This window comes from Peromyscus californicus, unplaced genomic scaffold, assembly GCF_007827085.1.
Source record: "Peromyscus californicus insignis strain IS unplaced genomic scaffold, ASM782708v3 Scaffold_23__1_contigs__length_62951481, whole genome shotgun sequence".
Taxonomy (NCBI): Eukaryota; Metazoa; Chordata; class Mammalia; order Rodentia; family Cricetidae; genus Peromyscus; species Peromyscus californicus.
Genome location: NW_026294534.1, coordinates 32,438,383 through 32,456,323, shown reverse-complemented (window position 1 = coordinate 32,456,323; position 17,941 = coordinate 32,438,383). Strand labels below are relative to the sequence as shown.

Below are 17,941 nucleotides of genomic sequence, written 5' to 3'. Positions count from 1 at the left end.
AAGTTTTCTATTTCTATATATACCGAGACCTTCACCTTACACAGGAAATGGCATGTATTCAGTTATCATTTTTATTGTTTCATTTAAAATATTTTGCTTTTCTTATACAATGTACATTGGTGACCAGTCAGAGAAAGGAGCTAATATTTGAATAGCTCTCTTTGCCAGCTACAGTTCTAAGGCATTTGTTTCTCAAGAGGACCTATGAGGTAATGCAACTGTAGTTACCTTCTTTCCCCGCCCCCCATAAGATTTCCCTGTGTAACCCTGGGTGTCCTGGAACTTGGCTCTGTAGACCAAGCTAGCCTTGAATTTAGAGCTCTGCCTGCCTCCATCTCCCCAGTGCTGGGATTAAAGGTGTGAGCTACCATGCTTAGTTGTCATCACCCCTTTTACACAGAGGCAGTAGAAGCCCAGAGAGGCTTAATAACCTGTCCCCAGCTGCTGTATGGTGGAGCTGGACTTGAACTAAGCTGTCAGCCTCTAGATTGAGTCTTCTTACCTTATACCATAGTACTGACCAATTTTTAATTTATATAAATATCTCAATACAAATAAGTAGTTTTTGGATAGAAATTCCCTCCCTTATCCTATCCTGAATTTTTGTTCTAAGAGTTGTATGCAAGTTTACTAATCTGTCTATACAGCTGTGTGATGACAGTTAAAACAGAAAGCTTTGTTTCTAACCTTTAAGAATCATAATTAAGATGCTTTACATAGATAGGATTTGCCATCTTCACCATTGTTACCTGCACAGGTTGGTAGCATTAAGCACATTCGCATTGTTGTGGAGCCTTCATTCCCATTTCTCATTTATCTACCCTAATTAATCTATTAAAAATTTCAACCTTAATTCCTAAGTCTCCTTTTCTCCCAGCCCTTGGCAATCATCCTGATTCTGTCTCTATGAATTTCCATGCTCTGTTGAAGCTCATAGAAGACCAATCATGCAATCGTTTTCCTTTGTGATTGACTTAATGTGACTTAGCATCGTGTCTTTAGTTTAATTCGTGTTGTAGCAGAGTCAACACTTCCTTCCTTTCTAAGGCTGAATAATAACCCCTCATGTGTCTGTCTATACGATGCTCTTTCTGCCTGTGAACACTTTGGTGGCTTCCACGTTTGGGTTACTGTGACTATTGCTGCTGCTAACATGGGTGTTTACATCTCTTAAATCCCCTGCTTTCACCTCTTGGGTGAACATCTAGACATGGGGTTGCTGGATGATACGGTAAATAGATTTGATTGTTTGAGGAACTCTCTTGCTATTTTATACAGTGACTACGCTACTTTGCATTCACAATGGTAATGCTCAAGGTTCCAATAACTCCGCCTGATCACCAGTGTTTGCTTGTTTAGCACTGGTCATCTTGGTAGGTGTGAGGGGGTAGCTCATTGTTTGGATTTGTATTTCCCCAATGGCAAGGGATGATGAGCAGCTTTCGGCTTGACATGTCCCTGTTGACCGTTTGTGCATCATCTTTGGAAACATCCCTGTCTAAGTCCTTTGCCCATTTTTAAATTTAATTGCTTGGATGTTTTATAGTTGAGCTGTGCCTTTTCATTGTTTCTCTTCTAGAACTTTTAAGTTATCTGGATCTTAATTTATTAAAAAGTTTTAAAGAATTTTCTCAGTGTCGCCTCTAAAATAGATCATATGGGTTAAGTTTAACATAGCATTAAACTATAAGGTTAATTCAGGGAAAAGTTAACACAGATTCACTATCTTTTTAATTAATTTTCTGGGAGGGACAGGGTATATGTGTATGTTTGTCTATGTGTGTATCTTTTTTGTTGCTAAAAGACCATTTTAAAAATTGTTTTTCCTGACATATACAAAAGCTGTTGTTTAGTGTATATTTTATAAGCGGCCTGTTGATCTTATTTGGAGAGTATTTAACATTACAGTACTATCCAGTGAAGTTAATTTATTAGATGTACCTTATTAGTGAAAGCATTTGGCCCATTAGAGTTAATTGCAAGTGAATATGCTAGCCACTGTTTTGAGAATATATAATTTATTTCTACTATAACTTAGTATTTGTTACTGCTTTGGGTTTTACTTTTTCTGATTCCTAGTTACTGTAGATAATTACTATCAAGGTCTTTTTATGTAGTTGCATGTAAAGAGCTGAAATCATAACCATAGCTTTTAAAGAGGTTATCTTTTGTGTTTGAACTCTGCATTAATTTAGCCCTTTATCTTCCTGAGTGTCCCTGCCGATTGCCTGCTTTATTAATGTTTATATGTTACCAAGTGACTGCAATCATCTCTTCCTGCTGTAGTGAAAATTCCCATACCTTTTGCTCTGGCTGGTGTACCAGCCTAATTGGTGCCCTATGTTTCTACTCTCCAATTTGGACAGTTCTGCCCCTCACCACGTGATGAAATTCTGATTCAAAACACTGAACCTTCCATGCTTCTCTCCTCATCTTCCCACTGTGTTCAGTACCAAAGTTCAGGTTTGAAGTGTGGTGTTGTCTCTCTCCCGACTGTAAAATACCTGCCTCTCCAACCTGACTGTCTTTTTCTTTACCCATGTCATCTGTGTTCCCACTCAGAATGGGCACTGCCTGGCACTATGTGTTATATCATGAAGCATGGTGACTTTTCTAGTTTACACTTTGCTTTGCAAATGTTTGGTTTCTGGAGTAAGGTGTCAGATGTTTCTCGTGCACACACTTGTGTTTTGTGATTACATGCAGTTAGCTTCCCAGCTCAGCAAGTAAATACTGTGTAATGTAAGCGCTCATGTGAATCCATTGCCCAGATCTTTTAAAAAATGGTCTGTGTTACCTACTGTAGGTAATGTGGTTGTGGTTGATATTCTCTCTCTCTCTCTCTCTCTCTCTCTCTCAAGATATGTTAAATCTGTTTGTTCATGTCTGGTTGGTAGTTCAGTGATGGGAAATTACGTTGGCTGGTAGATGTTTGCGTCTCTGGAAATTGCTATCATTCTTTTGAAGGTATTTCTCTTTCAAAGTGGCCTCACCTACCTTTCCCAGGCGTTTCCTTAGAGTAGGCTGGATCAGTGCTGGGAGACTGACAATGCCCCTGTGAAGGCCTTAGGGCTTTCTCTTGCTGAATAAAATATTTAATAGAAGTAGCAGGACAAAGGAGGACCATTCAGGAGTTCAGTCTTTGGCTTTCATTTCCTGCCCTAGGAAATGTATCCATTATGAAATCATGAATTTTCCAGTGGTAAAGTAGCTGTCTTCATAATAACCATATAAAAGCTATGAATGAAGGCATTGACTTAGATTGTTTCTTTAGTGAAATAAAAAGAATTAATGACCAGCTGTTTGCAGATGGACTGGAGTAAAATAGTTATTAGAATCTACCTTGTCCATCCAGTTTAACCTTTCTTGGTTTCTGGATCTGTTTTGTATTGGGTGTCATATGTTTGAGTGTGGCCCCATTGACTTCAGTGTTTACTTTTTATTTTATCTGTGCTCACCATCCAAAGAAAATTCATACAAATGTTTAAACATTATGATGAGTGAAGGGAAACTTTCTTACTCTTGACTTTCTCTTTTCCAATACATTCCATCTTGCTAACTACCCTGAGATAGACCCACAAGGCTGCAGTATATTTTTCTACAGTCACTTCATTATAGAGTTAAAACTTTATATATGATTTTCATCTTCTTTCACACTCCTGACCTGGAAGAGTTAATATTGTGACAATGGCCATATTACAAAAATTAATCTACATGTTTATTATAATACCCACCAAAATTCCAATGCCAAATGTGCAAACAGGTTAAGAATTAAACAGTCCTGATTCATATGGAACTAAAAAGACCACGAATAGCCAAAGCAATTCAAAGGAGTAAGGAACATGGCTTGCTGGAGGTACCACACTACCCAACCTCAAATTGCACTATAGAGATAGTGACAGAAGACAGCCTGGCTTAGAAACATACACGTAGAACAAGGGAGTAGAGTAAGGGTCTGTAAATAAACCAGGAGGGGGGAACCTAATTGTTGACAAAGGAGGCAAAAAACCATGCTGTGGAAAGAAGCCATTTCAGCAAATCGTGCTAACATATACCTAGGGTAGCTACCTAAAAAAGAATGACATTCGATTCCTATCTTTCAGCCTGTACCAAAAACAACTCAAAGTAGATCCAAAGACCTTAATTTAAAACCTGAAGCTGTAAGAGGGAAACAGCAAATAGTCCCGAAGACACAGGGTATGCAATACATTCCTGAACAGAACTTGGTAACGAAGAACTAGCCCCAAGTATCAGCAAATGGGATTTCTTGAAATTAGAAAGTTTGTGTATGGAAAAAAGGAGTCACATCTGGACAATCAGCTCATAAAGTGGGAGAACGTCTTTACCAGCTTTACTCTAGACAGGCAGCTTACATCCCCAAACGGCAAGAATTAAACACCAAGGAAATAAAATTGCCAGTCAATAAAATAATCTAGTGGAATGGACATGTCTCAATAGAACACACACAGAAGACTAATAACTGTGATTTTTAATATTCCTAGTCATCAGAGAAATGTAAATTAAAATTACTTTAAGATACAACCTTCCCCAGTCAGAATGGCTGTCATAACGAAATCTGACAAGCATGTTGAGGAAGACAAGAATGTAAGGGAAGAAAAGCACTTACTCATTTCTGGTGGGAATGCAAATCAATCATTCTTTGGAAACCAGTTTGTAAGTCCCCCCCCCCCCCAAAAAAAAAAAACAGAACTACCCTGTGACCCAGCTATTCCACTCCTGGGCATACACTTGGAGAAGTCCATACCCTATCACAGAGATATTTGATATCCATGTTTTATTGCTGGTGTATTCATGACATGAAAGAAAATGAACCAACCCTTATATGTTTATCAGCAGATACATGGATAATGAAAATGTGGTACATATACAAAATAGAATATTATTCAGCTATAAAGAAAAGTGAAATCATGAAAATTCCAGGAAAATGGATGAAGTTGCAAAAATATGTTGAGGTCACCCAAACTCAGAAAGAAAAGAATGGCATGTTCTTCCTCATATGCAAATCCTAGTCTATAGTGTATATATGTATGTTTACATGTATATATGTAAACAGCTTAGGTGTGTATATAGCATAATATTTAGCAAGGAGACCAAGGGAGGCCTATTAGGTGATGAAAAAACACAACACAGGCAAAAGGCCATGAGTCATCAATGAACATAAAGCTATTTTTTCCAGCTTCATTTTTCATGATGGATATGTCTATAAAAGTGTAATTGATGGTGAAGGTCTTAAGCCCTAAGTGGAGCGCCATTGATTGGCAATGGTTGTTCTGACTGTATAGAAGTTCACTGGGATGTATAGAGTTCGGGACTGGGCAAGTGTTTGTTTGAATGGTTACCTTAAACCAGCTGTGTGCTATTTTTGTGAGCTAATTAGAATAAAGGGATTTTGATAAAAAATTTAAAAAGTTTGGTCCTTAGAAGGTACATCTCCCATTTAGTGTCACCAAGTACCTTTCTGTAGTGCCCATGAGGAATATGTTTCTTTATATGAGATTTAGGTATATAACCACCCTAGGCTTCCTTCCCTTAGCACCACGTCGAGACACTAGGAGTGTTGGTGAAACAATGCCTGCTAGGCACCCACTGTTTCTGTGTGGGTGCTTTCTCCCAGTAGCTCAGGCTCAGATTCGAACTTCTCTACCTCTGATGCTGGTTCTTTCTTCTTTTTCCTTTAACTGGGAGCTGTGGTACAGCAGAGGGATGATGGTTGGGCATCAGACTCACTACCTGTGACCTGCTTTCCTGGGGTACAGCAGAGGGATGATGGTTGGGCATCAGACTCACTGCACCAGTTAGACATGTAGCCCAAGCAAGCTGTTCACTTATCTAAGTTGCTTTTCTAAAGTGACAACATAACAATAATACATTGCTAGGATTAGCCCCATCATTAAAAGTGTGACTTAGGGAGGCTGGAGAGATAGTAAAGTATTTGCCATGCAAGCATGAGAACCTATGTTTAATCCTTAGCATCTACATAAAGAAGCCAGACTGGGGAAGCAGAGATGGGCAATACCCCCTGGGGCTCACTAACCAACCAGCCTAGCCTCACAGACAAATGACCCTGTCTCAAAAATCATGGTGAATAGTCCTGAGGAATGACATCCATGTTGGCCTTTAGCCTCCATGTGCATGCATACTTGTGTACATATACCTCCTGCTCACATGAACACACACATTCTTGGAAGCCAGGTGTAGAGGCACGTGTCTGTTGTCCAAGTGCCCTGGAGGCTGAAGCAGGAGGATTACTTGAACCCAGGAAGCTGGGCAACATAACAAGACAGCCTTTCTAAATTAAACTAAACGTTTGGTGAAGTTGGTAAGAGGCAACTGGATGGACATATCGATGGTTCCATTAGAACCTTCCTAAAGTGGCCTAAGATAGGTCAGGGGATTGGTGCCTGAGAACAGGCGGAGTGTGCTTATGAGCAGGCTGCGGATTAGAGTGAGGTTGGTGTAGGTCTTCTGCGGCAAGCTGGGAAAGGTCTCAAATCAGTGATGCTTTCAGAGGCAGTACTGGGAAAGATGCCTTTCCAAGGAATCCTTGTATCTTCGGAGCTCGCTAGGTGTTGACTACACTGTAGCTGTTGTAGCTGTGGCCCAGAAAATTTGATCTGTTTGCCCAACCCTGAGCATTCTTTCTGGAGATGACTCTGTCAGGATTTATTTATTTATTTATTTTTGGACAGGGCAGCAATTTGGTAAATTTGTATTCTAAAGATCTTTTTTTTCCCCATTCCTCTGAAAGCACGTGAAAACTATTGGCATAAAAAATAAATAGCCAAATGGGTGTTTGAATGTGTAGCATGTGCTATGCTAGTAAGAAATTTTATTTAATTAATAGACTTAAGAATCAAATTGCCTGGTAAAAAAGGTGACGCAGTGTCTCAGTGTAGATGGTGAGAGAATGTATTAACAAAATTAGACATTTTTACCTGGCATAGAAAGAAAATTGATTCAGCAAACATCTGTTGCAGCTCACACTAATCTATTCTCCTTGCTTCATAAAGTTCAAGGGACAGAGTTGAATTAGGAAGGCTTCTGTTCTCAGGGACCTTAGACTAGTCTAGAATATGCTCATGAAGCAAGTATGAGGCATGAGTATATGCTGTAACAGCGGGGGCTGGACACTTGTGGAGAAGCCATGATTCCCACTCAACAAGGCAGCTCGGATTTAATGACATTTTAAAGGCACTGAGCATTGAACCCAGGACCTCACACACGCTAGGCAAGTGCTCTCTTGCCGGGGAATATACTATTCTGGTATCACCACTTTCTATGTCATTGGTAAATACGACACTATTGTTTTCATTGAAGGTCTTTCCAACCCTTGATGCTCTTTGAAGTCTGTAATGCTACCAGCATGGATAGTGTATGGCGAGACTTTGGAGATAGGACATATGGAGAAAACATGATTCCAGTGTTTGGAAGACTGCATGATGAAAGGGAAATAGAGATTAGCATGAAAGAAGCCAGAGAGTGTCCAAGTTGAAACCCAATAAGGAATTCGGTGTGAGTGGGGTTAGGATGCAGAAGGAGGGTGGGGCAGAGCTTGAGAATTTGAAGTCTGTTCTCATGTAAGTCCTTGCCTAGAGAATAAAGTACATAAAATGCACTTTCCAAGAGAGCGAGAATGTGTTTGAACAGTCCTGACCAAAGAGTAGGGAAGTGCACGTTCAGGCAGTGTGACCATCCCATAGTATTCCTAAGACCTCAGAGGATAAGAAGCATATACATACCATGGGTAGCTGGAAGTATTTTTCGAGCAGCACTCTGTAAGGAACTTGAGTGGAAAACACTTCTCACATCAAGTTTGGCCAATAAACTAGAGAGAAGCACAGTGCCACCTGCTGTTCAGCTTTAAGCATTTTTATTTAATGGCTAATTTCTCCAACTGCCTTTTTGTTTCTGTTTTGAGTGCTTTTAAATGTTCATTTATTCCTTTTAAAAAATATGGCTACCTCATGTGTGCGTGGAGCAACTTGCTTATTTTAATGTTAAAACGAGGGATATCATGTCAGTTTGTTTCTGCTTTGATCACAATCTTACCAAAAGTTTTCTTCTTCTTAAATGATTCCTCTGCTCTGTCTTCGCTTGAGAGAAGAAGATGTGTGAGTTAATTACTTCAGGTCAGAGGGTTTCAGCCACATTTCTCGTATCCTGATTGCTTCGTCTTCTGCTCCTGAATTATTCAAAACAAATAAGTATGTGCAAAGCTTTCATCTCTCGTCTGAAGCATTGTGGTGGGGAGCACTCATTTTGCATTCTGACGGAGTCGTCTGCCTAGAAGTTTGAGTGTACAAGCTCCAAGCACCAGCTTCCACATGGATAGCAGTAGAAAACCGTTTTGCTGTTTTAAATCTCAAGGAAAACCTTCATACTTGAAAGCCGTACAAGCTTCTTGGGTGAATTCGTCTAGACTACTTCCTATACCCAGAGCATCTTTGATGTGCAGGGCAGGAAGCACCCGGTCAGTGGCCAGCACCCACAACGATCTGAGCGCCCGCAGCCATAGCTGTAAGTCAGATTAATGTCACACTTGGTGGGTTGTTGAGATAGTAGTCCCAGGCAAAGCTAAGGGTCTACAAATAATTCATTTTGTTTCTGTATCTTAGTGGGAATTTTGCGCATTTTTGCTTCTTTGCAATTGCTCAGAAAGTCTGGCAGGAATACAAGTTCTTAGGAACAGATTTCTTTGGATGACCGTCCAGGAGACCCTGAACTGGTTACTTGGTCACAGCACCTGTTGTATAAAGGAGCTTGAAGTATGTTATTTGAGTTGTTGTGATTGTGTGGGGCTGTTTGTAAAAGAATAGTAGCCAGGACTCTTGTGAGCCAACTGGAAAGCGGAAAAACCATCACTGCAGGTTTTCTTTTGGTTCCTGAAAGACTGTCTTGTGGAAGTGCTTTGTAATCTTTCACTTTAGATGCCAGTTCCAAGGGAGGTAGAGATTATGTACCTTTAAGCTTAATCGTAAATTATTTAAACTCAGAATACTGTGACAGTTTCTGTAAATTCTGGTTTCTGCATGTCAAGTCGGGAAACAATCTAAGCTCGTTCTCTTTTTTATGCAAAAGATGTACTCAGAAAAGTGCTTTTTGTTTTTTCTCCTTGTGCTTTTTTTCCCATTTCTCCTTAAATTTCCTCGCAAAGTAATTCATGAATTAGCTAAGACAATTTTGGAGGGCCTGCTGTGCCCAGGGTCACAGTAGGTAAGGGGGGTGGGGGGTGAGGGTATAGAGAATTGTCACTATTAATAAGAAGCAGATGAGAAAGATACGTATGGTATGTTTGTGGGATATGTGAGCTCTTTGCTTGGACGACAAATCCATGTCTTTATTTTTTTGGTCTGAGGAAATGGGGCCAAAGTGGTTGAACCCTTTGGATGCCAAACAGCAGCACAGGGCTACTGTTCGTTGTCCTCTGTTTCACTCCCCCGACCCCAATACCTTCGGTTGTTATCTTGGCCTTTTGGGGGACATGATGGAGGCTCAGAGATTGTATTACAGGTCCAAAGTCACACAGCGAATACGTGACAGGATGGCCTATGTATGGACAATAGGCATTGAGTTAATGACAGAGGACACATTTCAAACAGGTCACTTCATGCAGCAGCTGGTCTCAGGCATGTAAGGAGCTGCATAGCGGCCCTTGACAATGACTAGAATATATTACTTAAACAGGGTCATTATCTTCCTATTGTTTGAAATTTAAAGTGGCAGGGAAAACCCCAGAGGGTTTGCATGTAACAGATAATTCTCTGTGAATTTGGAAAGATGACTCGCATATGTATTATTCTATGGTAGTCTCCCATCTAGACTTCTTTGTCCTATAGTGGAAATTTAAAAAAAAAAAAAAAAAAAGCTACCCAGTCAGAATCACCAACAAGCCCCCAAAGCCATAATGGTAGAATTTGTGACGCTGCTTGGAGCAGACACATTTCCATAATATCATACCTGGCATTTTCTACTGAACATGTTGATTTGGTCACTGGCATCCTGGAGTAGCATGTCTGACCCTCCCAAAGAGGATGTGAATCGCTTTTGTCCTTCCTTTTTGTCCCTTAACAAAAGGGTTTACCGTGCACCCACAGAGCCCGTCTAGTGGCCGTGTCCCGCTCACAGATTAAGCATTCCTATCCCTGAGTCTTTCTTGGTCTGATTTGCTAGCCGGTTTTATCTGTTCTCGTCTGCCTGGCAGCTTACGGCTCTCCCCCTCCCCATCCCAATTCACCGAGAGCAAGCATGAGGGATGTGAGCGTGAACATGGCTGCAGTTTCCCCTGCCTGAGCTGGCTTCGATCCTTTTAAATGACTATACCCGGAGGATTCCGCAGTTGTACAGAAACTGATATTTCTTCAAAGATCTTTATTAATTCTACACTCACACCCCCGGCTGGCTCAGAAAGGCACTATGATGCTACCTTATTGGCATTGCTGGTTGTGGGATCCTACAGCCTTTGTATAATTCCTTTGTTAGCCACGCTTACTAGGAAAAGAAGTAGGTCGGCGGTTTCTCGTTTGATTCTTTGCTTTGTAAGCATGCTTAAATTTTTATTAAATAAATTGATGGTAGGACCTCTGGGGTGTTAGCTTTGCTTCTTGTAATTTATGTTGACTGTAGTCTTTCTTGGTTGTATTTATGGATATTTAAGATGGGAAAAGATCTGTGGGGAACTAATTTTATTGTGTGTTTTCTGTGTTTGGGGACTTAAATTCTAATTTAGGTTATAAGTGTACTTTATGATTTTTATCCTATTAACAAAGACTATCTGATTTAATTTCTGTAGGTTTTGTGTATGTGACTGGCAGTTGTGCAAATGTAGAAAAATATTTCCTTAGAATTTAAATGAAAGTGCTAGATTTTTTGGTTGTCTTCAATTACAATTAATATATGATTCACATAAAAGTATTAAATGTGTATGTGCTTTAAAAAAACTACCTTAAAATATGAAAAAAAAATCATTTTGAGCCAAAATTGTCTTGCTGCTGGTATGGGGGCTCACATTAGGAAATTAATCTTTCGCTGGAGCTCATGACTCTGGCCAGGTTCCACAGTGGAGCCTTTTGAAGGGTGGTGCTCGCTTGCTTTGCCTGCTTTCTCTTTGTGGTGTTGCGTTGTTAGTGGCATCAGTTAAGAACTTCACAGATAAGCATAGTGATGTTGGGAAATGGGCATCTGGTCATCGGTACTCGGGGATCCTTAGAAACAATGGTACCAAGTTATAAGTGGGATGAACGAAGATGTATAAGGCAATTTTTTGTATCTGTATCTGGGAGTTTAGCAGTTTTTTTTTTTTAAATGAATGCATAGAAGAAAATTAAAGTAAAAAATAGTAACTGCCTTCTGATATATGAGTGTAAAGATTGCATGGTAGTTCGCTATACCAAATGAGACAGCTCATTGTGCAATTTGGAAGTGGGTCTTAGGAAAGTAGTTTCGCCACCTTAGCAGGCTTGTGAAGACCAGAGATTTCCTTCCTCTTTCCCTCTGGCCACAAGTGCATGTTTATATTTGAGTGACAGATGGTGTGGGACAGTGACAGAGATGCAAACTAAAGCTATGTGCGCGCTTGCTCTCTCTCTCTCTCTCTCTCTCTCTCTCTCTCTCTCTCGGCAATAGATCAGAAGGACTAAATAAATAAGTGGGCCAGCCTCGTGGACAGGAAGTGATCTGTAGGAAAGGGTACTCACCTGGGACTTGTTCTAGTTTCTGTGAACTCACGGTGAGTTGCATAGTTTTTAGCATCTTTTAGCATCAGTTTTTGAATCTGATGAATGGGAAGGAAGAACTGGACCATCTTCGGCTTCCTTCCAGCAGCATGCCTCTGACTCATTTTCTTCACCGCATGATGATGATGATGCCTCATCTGTTTGGAAGGAATACACTTTGATTTGCCCAACTGACTAAGCGGGCAGAAGGATGAATCTTCATGATCCCCAGTTTTGTTTTTATTCTGGCAATTATGGTTAGTGAGTATGGTCAGATTTGTCAACACTAGGAAGTTGATAAGAACCTATAGTGTTGATCCTTTTTTCAGGCTTCCTCCAGGTTCAGAGGAAAAGGTTTGTGTTTGACTAGTGATGTCTGACACAGGCAAAGAGTAAAGGTGGGCAGTGTGTAGTGCTGACTCCATGTCACAAGACATGTTAGTATTCACGCCCTTCTGAATGGGCTGCTTCATGAGGAAATATGCAGATGACTAATCTTTGTTCCATTTTAGTATCTTTCTATGGTGTGTAGGAAGCCACTCTTGTAAATTACAAAGTTGAGTGATTTCTGCTTTTGAGCTTCAGAAGCTTAGACTTGAGTTATTTGGTTTTAAGCGAGGTAGGCAGACAGTCTGGCACAGTGGAGAGCGTTAAGCTGATTCACAAAGAATTCCAGAAATGAGCAGAGTGTTGTCTCTATGCAGATCCATGTCGTTCCATCAAACAAAAACTCATTTCAGTTTAGGTGCCAGAATGCAGTAAGAAACACACTAGTTTGCAAGTCAACACCGGGACCAATGAGAAGCTCTTTGCTAGCAGGAAAACTGATGCTTCTGCTGAGCTTCTTCTGAAAACAGTCCCTGCTCTGTTGTCTACATCCACTTCTTAGTCCACTTGCAACACACCCTGGGCTGGGGAAACGAAACTAAGGGTTCTAGAAAAATCTGTCATTGTAGTGTAATCAGACAGTTATGACTGAGGAGGACACTGAAATAGGACATCTCTGGATAAGGAAACAATTAGAAGTGGGCAGGATGCTGTGCCAGTCAGCATGTGAGGAACTGAGTAGAAGGTGGGAGAGACACTTGAAGGGCCTCCTGTTCAGAGTCGCAATCAGCTTTCCAAGTGGGAATTTTTTTTTTTTTTTTTTTGGTTTTTTCGAGACAGGGTTTCTCTGTGTAGCTTTGCGCCTTTCCTGGAACTCACTTGGTAGTCCAGGCTGGCCTCGAACTCACAGAGATCCGCCTGGCTCTGCCTCCCGCGTGCTGGGATTAAAGGCGTGCACCACCACCGCCCGGCCCAAGTGGGAATTTACTGAAAAGCAATGTGCCAGTCAACAGGAAAATGGAGAGAATACTGAAGTGTTAGGCCGTACAGATATGTTTGGCTTATTCCATCTGGTAAAGTCGATGCTCATACAATGGATAATCATAGAGTGTGAATATTTGCCACGCACATATATTTCATATAAATATGCAAGTATGTATAAGAATGTTGATATGTATATTTGTATCTGAGACCAGTATATTTTATCCTTGAGACGTGGATTTTGACTCTGTTGTGTTCCAAAGCTGACTGAATCTGGTGCTAGATCTGTTGTCTTGGTGAGCCTTCAAGAGTAGTACCAAGGTAGTTTTATTTCCAGAACAGTGTCTACTCTTCTGTGAGACCAATAGCCAGGGGTCTTGGATCTCATAAGAAACATGTCCTTCACTTCCGTGAGAAATTCTTTCAGTAAGTTCTTTGTAAGCAGCAGATCTTTGTGTCTAAAGCTCAGAAAAGTGAAGCATGCATCCAGAGCTGTGGAAAATCTTATATCCTGTTCATAAATTGAACCAAACTTTGTTTTTCAAAGTTGGAACAAGTGACTTACTTGCTGCTGAATGGAACAAAAGTTGCTCCGAGATAAGCAAGTCTGAAATCCAGTAGTTACAACAAAAAGGGACTTCTTTGATTGACTTCAAGTCAGTTACGCACCTACTGAAGCCTAATGCCCACTTCTCATGAAATGTTGGTACTGTCACCCCACTGTGTGTCCTTTAGAGTGTTATGTCGAATGGTAGACCGCCTTGTCCATTAGCATCTTGTCAAGTTTGGAAAAGCCCCACTCCATAGGTTCTCTGGGCAAGGTGAGAATTGGAAAGCAGGACAGAAGCTAGGCAGAAGCTTGCCAGCGGGAGGGTGGGTTTGTGCTGATCTAATATTAGGAATGTTATCTGGGCATATGGTGAGTTAACAGATGGCTCCATGTACGGATACTGTGTGAGCATTGTTGGTGGGGGGTGAGGTCGTTTAGCCTAGTGAAAGACTTCTTGTCTTCATATTGTTTGTGAGCAAGAGAAATGTCTCATGGCCCTTTGCTAGAGGATGAAGAAAGGGGTCCAAGTCAGTAGTAAAACCATTTACAATCCTTAACAGTGCATATGCTAAAATTGAAATGACACAGAGATGTGAACACTGCTGTCGTACCAGGGTGACACACATTCATGTGGAGCATTCTATACTAGGAAAAAAAATATGATTGATGTATTGAATGGTAGAATAAAACTGGATGCCTAGAATTTCGTGTTGACGATTTCTCAGAGAAAATAGGATCAAGACAGTAAGTGGAGGAGAGATTTTGTGTTTTCATACAGTTGATTTTCTCTATGTAGGTAAGAGTCTCTTTATATTTTTTTTTCCACTTTAAGGCTGGACCTTTGTAACAGGGTGGATGCTGGCAGTCTGACTTCTCAATGCAGCTTCTGTGGAGACCAGATCTTATCCTTGAAGCCATTGAGAATTTTGTCTGCTCTCGATTTTTTTTCGTTTACTTAATTAACATCAGCCACTTACAGTCTGTATTGTCTTCATGGAGAGGGATGCTTTCCTTTATATGCTTTGGGTATGTTTGTTACACAGCATAGATGACTATTTATCTTCCACCTTCTGAGATAAAAGCCAAGCTGGAAGTGTGCACAAACTTGGACTATTGGAGGAAACAAAACGTAGGTTTTTGAGCACAGCATTTATTTTGCATACTTTAGGCCAGAAATTATCTCTTTCTTGACATTCAGTAATTATTGTGATATTGTAGTCATTTTGGAATAAATACGGGGGACTTGTAGTTATGTACTAAATAAGATCTACTTTTCTGTTTTGTTATAGCTGGTAATGCTGCTGTCATCAAGTATGAAGAGAAACCTCCCAAACAAGTATTTCAGAATGGATCAGGATCCTTATATCTGAAGCCTTTGGTACCCAGAGCTCATGCACACTTGCTCAAAACTCCTCCAAAAGGTATTGTCTTCATTGTGATGAAAAGAAAATTAAAGAATTTTAAATTCGTGGCTTTTAGGAAGGAAGTTAAATTTTGGCAAGTAGGTTTATGGTGCATGTAACAATTGTTTAAATGTTGAAACGCTCATGGAGTAAGAAAATTTTAACAATGAGATGCTCTTGTTCCAAGGGTCTGCAAATTCTATAGGTAAAATCCAATAATAAAAATCAGCAGGTAGGGGCTAGAGAGATGGCTCGGTGTTTAAAAGCACTGACTGGTCTTGCAGAGGAATCAGGTTCAGTTCCCAGCACCAGTATGGTGGCTGCCAGCTATCTGTATCTCCATTTCCAGGGGATCCGATGCTGTGCTCACTCCATCTCCCAGTCTGCATGGGTACTGCACATGCATGCACACAGACACACATTCCAGCAATACACCCATCGCCCTAAAATAAGAAATAAAGCAAATCCCAGAAATCAGCAAATAGCTTCCCTGACATCTCCGTTCTAACAAATAAAACTAACATTCGGTTATGCTAGTGCGAGCCCCTCGATGAGAACTAGGAACGAGGAGCACGGCCTATTTCATGTCTGTTGCCTGCTTCCCTTGTCAATACCGTGGTCTTGCTCCTCTCTTCTCTCGGCTCTTTGTGTCTGATCCTTCTGTTTGGTTCGCTTTGCAATCGCTGTGGCTATGGAGAGAGCATGCAGTGTGTAGTGTGGACTTAACCAGCAGTGTTTCCATGCAGCCTCATCACAGCTGAGAGAGAGAGAGAGAGAGAGAGAGAGAGAGAGAGAGAGAGAGAGAGAGAGAGAGCGAGCGAGCGAGCATGGCAAAGCTCTGCTCCTAGGTCCTTGAAAGCTTGCTCATCTGGAAGAATAAGTGAGACCCTTATTTATATCAGAGAATTGGAAAAGCAGCCAGCAGCCACCACGGCACCCCCTCTCAGTTTTCTCTCTTCATATAGATGTGGTTTTGTTTTTGTTTCAAGGAAAGTGAGCACAGTGGTCTCAATTTTGTATGTATGTATGCTGGCATGTATGTAAACGATCATACCATAGCTTGAGGTTACTGACCTAGCCTACATTTAGCAATGCTTTTTTCTCTCTCCTGGGTTGAAGGAGAAACAAATGAACAAAACTATGGGTTGGGGAAGTCCTGGTTAGGGGCAGGTCATTCCTTGTGCCACCAGGGTCATCTTTGTCCTATATACAGCTCTGAGGCATCAGATGCCCCCTGCTAGGGTGGCATTAATATCAGAAACTGTTTTTTTATCATGATTAAGCCCCACGCTACCTCCAACAATAGCCAAAAGTAAACCCCGTGATGGAGGTTTAATCCCTGAGGCGACTTTCAGGGGACAACTAGAGACCCCACTGATGAACTGCAAAACGGGGCAAGCCAATTTTTTAAAAGGCCTGCCGTTGAGTCTGCAGGTGTCTCACGGAGGCTTTCTCTGACAGGGAGTGAATGCTTCCCATTTATGATGGCCACATACTTTTAAGAGATGGTCTTCTCTTTAAAATTCCACAGATGGACTATGGCAGTTCCAGCCAGTCGTCTGCAGATGGTTCTTCACTTGACTGTTTGATGTCAAATACAGGCGCTTATAGCCTGGCAAGCATCTACTCGTTTGGTTCCTGGCCACATCTTATATTGCATCAGCCTGGAGCAAAAGCTCCGTTGTATTTCTTCACGGCTGAATAGAAGTCAGCCCCTGGGGAAGGCACACACCAGCAACCCTCTGTCTCAAAGTGCAGCCTCTTTCCTCTGTGCAGTATAATAAATAGGAATATAAAAGTATGAGTTCAGCATTGCTAAACGATGTGTCTCCTGGCCAGCATGTAGCTCAGCAGTGGAGTGTTCTAATCTGTGGGGCTTAGGATTCAGAAACAAGAATAAATAATAAATATATAAACTAAAATTAAAATGAACTTTGTCGTTGACTTGCTAAATACACCATGCCCTGTCCTTTTGAAAATTTGATATTTTGATTTTGATGAATAGCATGTCACTCTTATCATTAACAAATTAGATATCTACAATATTATCTATATATGAAGAAGTATACTTGATAAAGTTGTTGGCATCTCTTGGGATTTTTCTCAGTGGTTAGCTGGAACCTACAATTCAGAGGTTAATGGAGGGCTTTTGAAAGAAATGAAATCACTCTTAGTTACAAAATGGCTTGAGTTATGCGTAGTATTTTCAATAAAACATGTGTTTTATGTTTCTTTCACATTCTAGGTCCTTCAAGAAAGAGTCTATTCACAGCTTTTAATTCAGGCAAGTGCCCACTCTAAGCATGAATAGATAAAAATCTTTCCATTTGAAAAGTAATGATTAAACATACTGGAATTTCTTTATAATGACTTTACACTGGTATGCTTTTGAGTCAAAATTCAGGCTTTAAGGTATAAATAACTGCATATGAAATGGGCATTTGGGAAGTATGATTGAGCCTTCTAACACAAGAAGAGGACATTTGATTATAGATAAATTTAGCTTAAAATGATTTTTTAATATGGCTCATGTGAAATTAAAAAGAGACTTCTCCAAATATACATGTTACTTTAAATTGGATCTTTGATTGTAAAATTTTCTTAAGATGTAGTTTTTAACCCCTTGTATTAGCTTGATAACTTTCTATTTTCCTGGCTCCCCCCCCCCCACCCCTTGGTTGGAGGGACAGCTCTAAGGCAGCCTATAACTTAAACACATTTAACTACATTGAGAGTCTCATATTTCCTCTTGAGGAGCCATTTATAAAATGCATTCATTGAAATTCCTACACATGACATGCAAGACTGTGCAGTCAGCCATGCACTACCGACATGCTCTTATTTTATATTACAGCGATAGTACAGTCATGTGACTTCTAAGCCCGCTGCACAGCAGAACAGAAAGCCAGAAAAGGGCCACGTCGCAGCCCGTAAACTAGCTGTTATCC

The 17,941-nt window shown here is 40.6% G+C and overlaps 1 protein-coding gene across 3 annotated transcripts in view; it reads left to right on the top strand.

Moving 5' to 3' along the window:
- Positions 1-17,941, top strand: part of Mtus1 (microtubule associated scaffold protein 1) — a 147,980-nt gene that overhangs the window by 71,600 nt on the left and 58,439 nt on the right. Inside the window, exons 4-6 of one of the 3 annotated variants that reach the window (XM_052752092.1) lie at positions 8,389-8,538; positions 14,880-15,011; positions 17,239-17,277. In XM_052752092.1, coding sequence (XP_052608052.1) covers positions 8,389-8,538; positions 14,880-15,011; positions 17,239-17,277 — 321 coding nt within the window. Of the gene's footprint in view, positions 1-8,388; positions 8,539-10,301; positions 10,522-14,879; positions 15,012-17,238; positions 17,278-17,941 lie in introns of those variants that run through there. The other 2 variants (XM_052752090.1, XM_052752089.1) reach the window with 2 other exon arrangements.